The sequence below is a fragment of the Portunus trituberculatus genome, chromosome 46 (genome assembly GCF_017591435.1).
Source record: "Portunus trituberculatus isolate SZX2019 chromosome 46, ASM1759143v1, whole genome shotgun sequence".
NCBI lineage: Eukaryota > Metazoa > Arthropoda > Malacostraca > Decapoda > Portunidae > Portunus > Portunus trituberculatus.
Genome location: NC_059300.1, coordinates 10,765,912 through 10,778,210, shown reverse-complemented (window position 1 = coordinate 10,778,210; position 12,299 = coordinate 10,765,912). Strand labels below are relative to the sequence as shown.

The 12,299-nt window shown below is 45.3% G+C and overlaps 2 protein-coding genes across 2 annotated transcripts in view; one reads left to right on the top strand and one right to left on the bottom strand.

The window, feature by feature from the left end:
• The window catches only part of LOC123520276 (amino acid transporter AVT1B-like), a 56,884-nt gene extending 45,519 nt beyond the window's left edge, over positions 1–11,365 (bottom strand). Inside the window, exon 1 of the mRNA XM_045282425.1 lies at positions 11,342–11,365. The gene's annotated coding sequence lies outside the window, so the exon portion shown is untranslated. The remainder of the gene's footprint in view (positions 1–11,341) is intronic.
• Positions 6,838–10,539, top strand: LOC123520278 (gamma-aminobutyric acid receptor subunit rho-3-like). Its single transcript, XM_045282427.1, has 5 exons — positions 6,838–7,093; positions 7,804–7,907; positions 8,024–8,167; positions 8,290–8,475; positions 8,842–10,539. Exons 1-5 carry the CDS (start codon positions 6,853–6,855, stop codon positions 9,331–9,333), a joined length of 1,167 nt encoding a protein of 388 aa, XP_045138362.1. The 5' UTR covers positions 6,838–6,852; the 3' UTR covers positions 9,334–10,539.
• Positions 11,366–12,299: the final 934 nt, after the last annotated feature.

The following is a 12,299-nucleotide window of genomic DNA, read 5'->3' as shown; positions in this document are numbered from 1 at the left end:
GTTAACGCTTGCTTCCTTGAAACGCTCGAGGTCGCACCATCTCCACGTGTGACCGATAATGGGAATAGTAAGTGTCAATTAAACGCCGCTCGATCAACGTGACGGAGGCTGAGATTGTGACGTGAAGCGCGGCTACCAAACAAGACGAGTTACTAGTTACGGAAGTACTGTACGTCATCGTGTGCTTTCCCTTTTTTTGTTTTTCTTCCTCTTCTTCCGTTCCACCTGTCGCTTGACGCATCCTGGCTTATTGTTGCCTTTAAGCCTTTCCTCCCGGCACGGTGACGCCTGCAGTGTTGCGAAGCGGAAAGGAAATAGGATAGTTCTAGTCAAGAAAGTTACAATAAAAAAATATATAGTTAAGGAAAAGTGAGAGACATAATCGTGAAAGTTATGAAAATTAGAAAAATCGTTATAATTATGAGAAGTTAAAGAAAAGATGATAAAATTATGAAATTAAAAAAAATATTTACGTGATAGAAAATCTTTTAAATTATGAAAGATAAGAACAAGCGTAGTAGTAGTAGCAGCAGCAGCAGTAGCAGCAGCAGCAGCAGTAGTAGTAGTAATAGTAATATTAGTAGTAGTAGTAGTAGTAGTAGTAGTAGTAGTAGTAGTAGTAGTAGCAGTAGCAGTAGCAGTAGCAGTAGCAGTAGTAGTAGTAGTAGTAGTAGTGGTAGTAGTAGTAGTAGTTAAGAAAAGTGAAAAAAATCATTATGCACCAAGAGAACAGATAACCTTTTAAAAGTAACGAGGGATGAGAAAAAAAATCGATAACAATTAGGACAAAAGAAAAAAATAGATGTCATAGAGTGAAAAAAGCAAGAAAACTAGAAATGTTTCCCTTTTCTGAATACTTCCAGATGAAGAACATTGCATCTAGTTTTTCATGCTGTTCACTACAAATTCCTCCTTTCGACAGAGAAAAAAGATAATAAAGAATGAAACTCTGAACCTGAACACGATAGAAATGTAGCAGGAGGGCAGTTAAGACGTCCTGTCACTAGTACAAAGGAAGGAATCATGAAATAATGACCAAGCCTTGACAAACAAACATTATTGGTGATCAGCTTCAGAGGGGAGGAGTGCAAGTAAGTTGCTATGATGACCACTCGGCACGTATTGGTCAAACATTCATAATAGCAACGATACTTGTAATGCTGGTATTATTATTATTATTATTATTATTATTATTATTATTAGTAGTAGTAGTAGTAGTAGTAGAAATAGGAGACACTCAGCATCACCCCTACACTTCCCGCCAAAAAACTCACCCCTAGTCCGTCAACCCCGCCAACGTTCTTTCCCAACACACTACCAAGATCCTTTCCCTCTCCCACACACACACACACACACACACACACACACACACACAGCACATCACCCACCAATCGATGAGCCACGCCCAGCCACATCGCTCCTCAAAGCTATGCATAACTCCCGTGGCTGTCAAAGTGGACATTCTCGATTATAAAAACCCATTCCTAAGTCAAACAAATGTAAGAAGGTTGCCCTTGACTATTAAGAAATATTGATTCCTGGTGACTGATGAGGGTATAGCGTGCGTCAGTCAGCCAGTTTTGTTCCTCCCCGGCCTCAGTGGCGACTCTACGGTAACCTTTGCATGGAGTGTCTTCTTAATGTGGCATTTCTGAGCCAACTTACCGCCACTTACTCACTGTCCATACTTATTAAGCGATACATCACACGAGCTGAACACACAAACTAAGGGGTCACGAACACAGCCAACGATCGTGCCTAAACACTAAACGCGCCATAATTCATTAATTACACAACGAAGCATGTATTATTTGTTACTTTACATGGAGATCTTCGTCGGGTGGGTCAGTCAATCAGAGAAAAGACACAGTATACGCATTAACAACCTTAAGATAGAGTGACTAAGTCTGGCGCCACAACAATCACTCAATGCGACGTTATTACTAATACGATAAAAACGAAAATGATTTGATTGTAGATTAAAAATAAAACTAGATATTACTATTGTCATAACTGATACGTAAAAGTAACATTTTGATACTGCTGTGGAGGCCAAGTTTTCCCAGCAGAAGCATTTCACGAGCCAGGGAAGGAGGCCACTGTCTTGGCATCGCAGAAGGACGGACATTCCATCCCCTTTCCCCTACTACTGACCCCAACAATCAAAAGAACAAAAACAGCAACACAACTTCAAGATCTCGAGGCAACCCCACCATATCAACAAGTCGAGTCACGGTGCTCTCACAAAATCGCAAAAAAGTCATAAGAGATGTTTCCGTTAAGAATATGGCCTCGTCCTCCAGTCTGCGGCAGACACTCACTGCCGCGTTTCTATTTAAGGTGGACACATACAAAATAAAGTATGCATGTTTCCCGAGTGGCAGCTAACAGAGCACCACCCACAGCACATACAGGAAAGTCTAGGATGACCTTGACTACATCAATTCTAGCTGACCTGGAGGAAAGCACTTCAAGGAACCCCAGGGCTTCCGTACAGACGCGGGCCTAGGAGGACAGAGGGGATGTTCAGGATTCACAGTCTTAATGTCAGTCTTAGCGAGAGCACAGAGGGAGAGGCAGACAGAGTAAAGGGGAACTGAGAAAGAAGATAGACTTTCCTTCTCCAAGAAATTCCTTATTCTAGTAATAAATCAATTACACAAAGAAAAATGAGGCATATATCTATCTATCTATCTATCTATCTATCTATATATGTATATATATATATATATATATATATATATATATATATATATATATATATATATATATATATATATATATATATATATATATATATATACACACTTACGGTAGTGTATTCAATAACTTTTTGGGGGATGAATTACCTTTTTGAATTGTATAGTAAACTCTATAATTTTGTTTATTTTAAAATACTGTTAAGATTAATAGTCAATTTCATTTATTTTCAGTGTGTGTGTGTGTGTGTGTGTGTGTGTGTGTGTGTGTGACTTACCACGGTCGTCTACTGGTCAGCCAGTCTTCCCCATTACGGAGCGAGCTCAGAGCTCATAGACCGATCTTCGGGTAGGACTGAGACCATAGCTCACTCCACACACCGGGAAAGTGAAGCCACAATCTTTCGAGTTACATCCCTTACCTGTTTACTGCTAGGTGAACAGGGGCCACACATTTGCCTCGCCGCTCACGGGACTCGAACCCAGGCCTTTTCGGTTATGAGCCGAGCGTGCCAACCACTACATTACGCGGTGTGTGTGTGTAATTCACTGTTTGATCTGCTGCAGTCTCTGACGAGACAGCCAGACGTTACCCTACGGAACGAGCTCAGAGCTCATTATTTCCGATCTTGGGATAGGTCTGAGACCAGGCACACACCACATACCGGGACAACAAGGTCACAACTCCTCGATTTACATCCCGTACCTACTCACTGCTAGGTGAACAGGGGCTACACGTGAAAGGAGACACACCCAAATATCTCCACCCGGCTGGGGAATCGAACCCCGGTCATCTGGCTTGTGAAGCCAGCGCTCTAACCACTGAGCTACCGGGCCGTGTTGTGTGTGTGTGTGTGTGTGTGTGTGTGTGTGTGTTAATGTATGTAGATTATGGATCTGTAGCAGGAAGAGGTGGAAGAAAACTAAAACAGAAGACGGAGGCGTAAGTAGAGGAGGAGCAGAGTTGAGGAGTCAGAAGTGACGAAATAACATAATGATGATGATGATGAGGAGGAGGAGGAGAAGGAGGAGGAGGAGGAGGAGGAGGAGGAAGACGAGGAGGAGGAGGAGGAGGAGGAGAAGCAGGTGAGGAAAAAGAAGTGGAAAAACAAGTGGCAGCACAGATCAATACTCCACTTAGGGAGATTGTTACTCTTGTCTGTGATAACTAGTACATTGATCGTTTCACCTCCATCTCTCACCCACGGCGCCGCTCAGGAACCAGTACGAGGGAACAGGTCGCCGAAGGAGCAGCGTCGCGGAAAGTGGAGGTGAGACCAAAAGAGGTGTACGAAGAAGTCATGCTTACTATCCATCCATCTGCTGTCCGCTCCTTGCTTTGCTCACCTCTCACACTTCAAGCACTCGAATTTGTCACTGAGGGCGATAAATGCTCTCGGTTCGCTTAGTGACGATGTGATTTCCAGATGCACTATTATATTTTCATGAATGTAATAATTTTTTTTTTTCACAGTCTTATCCCAATCCCTGATCATGCCAATCATCTCCCTCAACAAACACACTCACACACACACACACACACACACACACACACACACACACACTAGCTCAGTGGTTAGAGCGCTGGCTTCACAAGCCAGAGGACCGGGGTTCGATTCCCCGGCCGGGTGGAGATATTTGGGTGTGTCTCCTTTCACGTGTAGCCCCTGTTCACCTAGCAGTGAGTAGGTACGGGATGTAAATCGAGGAGTTGTGACCTTGTTGTCCCGGTGTGTAGTGTGTGCCTGGTCTCAGGCGTATCCGAAGATCGGAAATAATGAGCTCTGAGCTCGCTCCGTAGGGTAACGTCTGGCTGTCTCGTCAGAGACTGTAGCAGATAAAACAGTGAAACACACACACACACACACACGGCCCGGTAGCTCAGTGGTTAGAGCACTGGCTTCACAAGCCAGAGGACCGGGGTTCGATTCCCCGGCTGGGTGGAGATATTTGGGTGTGTCTCCTTTCACGTGTAGCCCCTGTTCACCTAGCAGTGAGTAGGTACGGGATGTAAATCGAGGAGTTGTGACCTTGTTGTCCCGGTGTGTGGTGTGTGCCTGGTCTCAGACCTATCCGAAGATCGGAAATAATGAGCTCTGAGCTCGTTTCGTAGGGTAACGTCTGGCTGTCTCGTCAGAGACTGCAGCAGATCAAACAGTGAACATACACACACATCTCACCAGGCGCAGCTTTGCCATACTTGCCGGGACCAGGACTAGCAGAGATGAAGGTGGTGGTGGTGGTGGTGGTGTTGGTAATGATGACGTTTCTGAACTTTATCACCGCCAGTAGATACGGTAAGCCTCTCGTGTGTGTGTGTGTGTGTGTGTGTGTGTTCAGTATCTGCAGTTTTTCTTGAGAGTGGTGAGTTTATGTATTAACACCCTCAAGTTTATCTGACAGAGAACCAAACCATCGAAGAGAGAGATGTTGCCAAAGTTTCATTATCTGACGCCCACGAGACTGGTGAAGGTGACGACTTGTCAGATGAGGCCAAACAAAGGGTGGTGGAAGGTATGGTGTTCAACCCCGAAGAATTTAGGGGCGAGGTTGTGTTTGGCAACCTGAATCTACCAAACGACCTGCAAGAATCCACTCTCTGCTTCTGGATAAAGCATTACAGAGCGGAAATATATGTCAACTTAATCACAAACCAAAACGTGCAGATTTTTCGTAAGTATGTTGCTGTTCATGTCTCTGATGGATATTGCGCTCTATACAATGAAAACCGATTTTCTCCCACTAACATGACACACGAGTGTTATCACACATGTATATTAAGTCAACTCCCTTTCCTTTATTTTCATTTCACAGTTCACATGTACAACATGCATCTCTTCAAGACTTCGTATCACACTATAGTCATACCTAAGATAGAACTGCGAGTGTGGATGCACTTCTGCGTCGTCATTCACGACCTAGGGTTCGACGCATACATGAATGGCCGCCTCGCGGAGCAGGGGCTTGACCAACCAGTCTTTTACAGCGATCATATGAATGCAGTGCTGGCAGGAAATGTTCCATTGGTAATTTCTACTAATTCTACAATCTACTACTTTTCCGGAATATTGGCTGATTTGAAACTCTTCCCTAAGAAGCTCACGCAGACTGAGGCGGATGACGTAAGGACCGGCGCCTGGAGAGGCATCAATTATTACACGATGACTATCGACAAAATTTTGACAACAAACTCTGGACTCGATATCATTCGAAATATTACCTACGAAGACATTTTTCAACGTCCAGCTGATTACATAATTCTGTCCTTCTACGAGTCTGAAACGTATCCGCAGGCCTTGAGACTTTGCCAAGCATATGGTGGCCTCTTGCCGAATAAAGACACTGAAGACATCTCCGCTATCTTGAGGAAATGTAAAATAAACAACGGCCACTCGTCAGATATCTGGGTTCACACTCCTCATTATGACCCTCATAGCCCCAACGCAAGCTGTCTCATGATCACACAATACCTGCAATCAAATGCCTCTCTAATACCGTGGAGCTGTAACGACGAAAGCAGTTGCATTTGCTGCTACGTCCCCCGCAACACACGAGTCAGGATGACTAGTGGCGATCAATTAGTGGAACAAATGTTTTACTTTATTCAACCTTCTGTCGCTGGCCAAAAGGTGATTTTAGAAGGAGAAAAAACATTACATGTGGCTTGGAAAAACTCTTCCAGTGTAGCGGTGATGACCAAGAATAGGGAAGTGGTGTTCAGGCAGCAACCCGCCACCAACCACTACATGGGCCGCAGCCTCTGGAGCGCAACGTCGGGAGGAAATTTGAACATATCTTTCTCCGTTTGTAAAAAAGATCAGTTCAGTTGCTCAACTGGAGAGTGTGTGTCTATTTTGAAGAGGTGCGACGGTGTTCCTGCCGACTGCAGCGACAACTCGGACGAAGCCATGTGTGAGAACTTCTATGGCCCCCCTCCCAGCTACTACCCACAAAACGCCCCGTCAGACCCGCGCATCAACGTGACCTTGTACGTGAAATACGTTCGCAACGTGGACACGGACAGGAACCGTCTGGAGGCAAGTCATCCTTCACTGTTAACAATATTTTCTGTTAGTGGGCAGCGTAGACTTACGTGTGTGTGTGTGTGTGTGTGTGTATTTCCCCTCACAGTTCTAGTTTCACGCAGATAGTGATGGAAGTCAACTTGGCGTGGCGAGACGAGCGGCTTACTTTCTACAACTTGCGTTCGTCTGCTGGTTTGCCCAACATCCTGGACAACGACATCCTTTCGTTACTATGGGTCCCGGGTATCTACTTCCCTTCCGGGCTCTTCGAGGAGAACCTGAAACTCGAGACAGGAACGATGACTCACACGACCGTGACAGCAGTGCCGGGTAGAAATGGTTCACTCACCACACTTAACAGTTACGAGAGTAAGTTCCGTATTCAAAAATGCTTTGCTCTCTCACCACGACTGTTTTCAAAAGCTTCAATGATGATTAGCAGGGTTTTCAAGTGTTTCTCTTGTTAATAATGTAGAAATCTTATCACTCTACCTCTAGAACCATGAAACCACCTTAAAACTCGCGTGAATTTGAATAAAACCTTTTGTAATAGTGGAGGCGAAGCACAGAGAAGTTTGAGAATACGAGCGTAAATATAAGGCGGTGTGGTAGTGGAGGGTAGAGGGCGAGATGAGAGTTGGGAGTCGAGAACAAAGCAACCTTTCATGTTCTTAGCAACAGATTACACAAGTGGGAAGCTGTGAGTTCTGGTTAATGGATAATTTTTCAGCATTAAACTTATAAACACCATTGAAGGACAAATGAACGAATGGGTAAAAAATCTTGTCATTGTCTCCTCTTCCAGTCTGCACACTTCAGTGATTCATGCTTTCCTCTAAATAAATCGAGATTTTCAATTCCTGTGTAAAGGTCAAGATAGGTTAGGTTAGGCAGTGACAATCACTTTTAATGCGGAGTGCTACATTAAAGGCTCTTGGGAAAATTAACGCAATAATTTCGCATAAACAACACAAGCAGGAGTGTGTGTATGTGTGTGTGTGTGTGTGTGTGCTTTTGTTCCTTGCACACACACACACAAAAAAAAAAAGTCATGCAGTGTGGCACCTCTCCTTGGACAGCCTTGGAGTACCCGGGCAGCGATGTGGTGCTGCATATAAAGATGCTCACGCTGGTCACCACCACTTGCTCCTTCACACTGCGAGCCTACCCGTTCGACACGCAGGTAACGTTGCATATCATACCAATTTACTACATCATGTCACGACTAATCCACACCTGATATGCGAGTGTTTCTCCTCTCTTGTCCATGTCTCTCACTTCTCTCCCTCTCTCCATCAGATGTGCGTGATTCCAATGAAGCTTGATGGTTTCGGGACGTTCCAGATAGCGGAGGAACATCTAAGAGTGCTCAGTAACGATCTCTCCTTGCCTGTGTTCGAATTCCGTCCGGTCCGCTGCTTCTACAACGCATCTCTGTCGCAGGTGAGCCGTCTGAACCAATTAACTGAAGCAATTTTAGAGGAACAATCAATGTATTGCGCCACAAGTTCAAAAGCTTTCTTTCATCTAAACTTTTTGTTTCTTACTGTCGCGGTCCCGTGAAGGAAGTGAAGATGGGGCTTCTGCTCACGCGGCGCAGCGGGGCCTTCCTTTTATCTTCGATAGGACCCTGCGTGGTGCTGTTGTTGCTGGGGCATCTCTCCTTTGTCGCCTTCCCACTCCACCAATTCACGGACAGAGCCTCGACCTCCCTCTCACTACTCATCGTGGTGGCTGCGCTCTTCTCGCAGGTACGGTGCTGCAACTCAGACCGCGGTGTGTGGAGGACAGTCCAGGGGATTGCTTTTTTTCAGTCTGCGCATGCACGCGCGCGCGCACACAAACAAAAGAAGTAATTTTTTTCATGACGTCACAAGACTCACGATGATTACCTATTTCCATGGGCAGCCAGGTGAGTGTTATGTATGTTTGTTGATGGATATACTGACAAAAAATCTCCTCACCAAAGTTCCAATTATCAGTACGCTCCCAGCCGAACAGCAACGATCAAAGGTAACTGTGGAATCCGATTATGGGTGGAGTGGCGTTAATGGTTAACTATGAAAGAAAAAAAAGATACTGTGAAGCTTGCCCTGAGTCCGTGACTCCTCCCACAGATGAGCAGCACAATGCCAGAGTCAGCACAGCCCAAAGCCATCGACATGTGGTTTTTCTACTGCATCCTCCGCTTCTTCATTTTCTTCGTGTTCCACTGCATCGTCGATCACCATTACAAGAAAAGTATCGAGGCCGACAAGAGGCAGAAGGAATCTCTTGCCTCCTCCAAGCAACAGGAAGCGCTCATCTTTTTTAAGGCACCAAGTCTTGACAGCCTGAAAGACCCGTGCGAGCCGCCTGACAAGGGAGACAATGACGAGCCCTGCCACCACGGACGATGGGTGACAGAGGGCAAATGTTCCCTGCCATCCATCACCCTGCCCCACCCTTGGCTCACGCCCCAGCTGGTCAACAGGATGAGTCTATTCTTTGGAGTGTTTCAGGACTTGATGTTTGTGGTCGGATTCATCATCCACCTGAATACCACGAACAGCTTCACCAAGACACAGTTCTACACATTTAAGGACTGTTCTGAGAGGGGATGGCGGTGAGCGAATGGCAAAGTGTAACATCTTACCGTCCCCATGCACCGCCGCCGCCGCCACCGCCACCAACACCAACATCAACACCTCTACTACCACCAACTCATGTCACGTCGGGCATAGGGGATGGTAACGCTAGCTTTTAATTCTGATGTAGAAAGAAAAAATAATAAAGAAATAACCACTATATAAATGCGTCATCATCGTAGCAAATAAAAGTGTTTCCTTCACAACATTGCACCGTTTCTTCCGTCCACAAGTATCTTGCCACGCTGAGGTTAGTGCTAAGTCAAACAGCTCAACGCACGGGAAGTTATTGTAGCTCATAGCAGCACAGTAAGCATTTGTGTCACTTGAGTTCATGAAGCAGGGTGACCTCGCCTCTGACTGCGTTGATACTTTGGTCCAGAATTGTGAAACGCTTTGCTCTCTCCTCGACTATCTTCAAAGACCACAGAGATGACCAGCCGGTTTTTCAAGAATGTTTCTCATTTGATAAAGTAAAAATATGATCAATCTGCCGTTAGACCAGTAGAAACAACCTTATGAATATGTGTAACTTCAACATACAGAGCCTTTTAAAAGCAATAGAGCTGAGGCGCCGATATGTTTCAGAACGTGACCCTTATTTGTATTTTTTGCTATGTATCGTTACTAATGTTAAGACTGATTGCTGTTCTTGTGTCTGCAGGAGTAAAGCGAGTATTAGTGAGCAACTCTAACGTCTCACATTTTCTTTGTCAATATTTACTTTCCTTCATTGTTCCATTTCACTTAATTTGAATATCTCTTCTTACCTTTTTTTTTTTTTTCGTTATTATGATGAAATCTGTCACAAATTGGTCTTTTCTCACTCTTCGATGCAGTGACTATGTGCACCGATCCTCAACAAATATGAACATTCTTAACCCTTTCAGTACCATGACGCGCTTCCGTATTCCTTCTGCTTACTATTTGCTGACTTTATACAACTTCAGGGGGATTGAAATAGTGAAGACTGCTGCTATTAATCTTCTGACCACCATACACCCTTCTCAAGGTAAATAATTGGTCTAATCGTACACAAATCTCAAGGTAAAAATGCGTTTCCAGTACTGAAGGGGTTAATTCGACGTAAATATATATGTAGGTAATAAGATCGGACTGACTCGTGAATGGAGGTAAATGCTGTCCTTTCTTTTATATATATATAGATAAGCACACGACGAATGTTCTGCGACCAATAAAGTCTTAATATATTCTCCTTCGTCTCTTGCACCATCACCACGCCCCCAGCTGTCAGTCCACCACCACATTCCATCTCCACATGCCCTATAACCTCACTGTACCACAAACACATGTACTTCACCTACACTTCCCCTCCACTATCACCACCGCCATCACCACACACTCCTTCCTTCAACACCAACACCTCATCCTCGTCAACTTCACCATAAACACATGTACTACCACCTACACCTCCCCTCCACCATCACCACCGCCAGTCACAACACCACCGCCATCACCACACACTCCTCCTTCCTTCAGTATTAACATCTTATCCACAAATACATGCAATACTCTCATTCCAGGCCCCTTCATCACCACCATGCACATCATCCTTCCGCTACCACCATACCCACTTCCCTATTCTCCCATTACCTTCCTGTATCCACCAACACATGCAGCACCACCACCACCTCTCCACCATCACCACCGTACACTGAAGGCAAGCATCACCATCGTACCACTCCCCCGCTCCCCAAACCCCGTCAATCTTGCTAGGCCATAAATAAAATCACGCTTTCCTTTAATTTCAGACTTCAATACTCGTTTCACGTAAATTTCGGATGATACTTTTTGATGTTCTTTTTTTTTTTTAGGATTGGCATCTTAATCAGCATCTTTTTCGTTTTTTTCTTTGGGGGGTAACTGCTCTTCTTACATAACAACAATAACGACAACATACACAATGAAAGACAAGCAAAATAATACCCACCGCCGCCACAATACTAAGATATAAATTACTTCACTTTACCTGTCTTCTCCTCCGGTCACTACTTCATGATCGCCCTTCCTTCCTTCCTTCCTTCCTTCCCTGGGGTCACGACGCTTCACTACGCGCAGGTCCCTCCCCCAGCTATCAGCACCGCAGCGCCCGCCATCCCTCGCCACATCACTGAACCTGAGACTGACGCAAAAAGGTGAAGGCGTAGTGGTGGCTGTGGCGATACTGGTGGTGGTTGGGGTTTCACAGATTCACGGGTTCATTTCTCTAATATTGGTATCGAGACAATGAATTAGCGAATCTCTCTCTCTCCCTCTCTCTCTCTCTCTCTCTCTCTCTCTCTCTCTTGATAAGCTCCACGACCATGAATTGGGATGCTACTGTTACCAACAATACGGATGCAGGGTGACCATCTCTAGCGTGTGACAGGTACCGGTAATAGTTGTGCACTCACCGCCCTCACCGCTGGTACAGGATGCCGCTGTGTGACGGTGCTGGTATAGAGGAGTTTGGAGGTTTATCATCGGCACACTTCAATTATTCCTGCTTTAAAAGTCTGGGGACGTCGCTTGATGCCTTCTGGAAATGATACTGCGACGAGATAATGATGCCACCATGACCTTGAAAGAGAGTGGCGGCGGGGTGTCGTTGCCTTGGGGAGTGTCTGGTGGCACCGGCGTGGCGTCGCGTGGGTGGCTAGATGTCCAACCCTTATCACGCCTGAAAAGAAAGTGAGTAAATCGTTCTCCGTCGGCTTGCTGCTGGAGGCTTGGGTACGAGAGTATGAATAGCGGGAATCTTGTCACTCAGACTAAGGGAAGCGCTGCACGAGGTACACACGCCTTTAAAGAATGTCACTGTGATATGACAACTTTACAAGTGGGCTTGAAAAAGTAAGGACACTTCCAAAGACCAGCTGATCTATGCAATGCGACTCTTGAGCTGTGATGGCGCACATTGAAACCCACTGGCGGCAAATATCCAACAT

Excerpts from the sequence above, each read along its gene's own strand:
- LOC123520278 (XM_045282427.1), top strand. The coding sequence starts at position 6,853 with ATGGAAGTCAACTTGGCGTGGCGAGACGAGCGGCTTACTTTCTACAAC. Across the intron at positions 7,908-8,023 it reads CCTACCCGTTCGACACGCAG|ATGTGCGTGATTCCAATGAA; the intron begins GTAACGTTGCAT and ends TCTCTCCATCAG. Across the intron at positions 8,168-8,289 it reads ACAACGCATCTCTGTCGCAG|GAAGTGAAGATGGGGCTTCT; the intron begins GTGAGCCGTCTG and ends GGTCCCGTGAAG.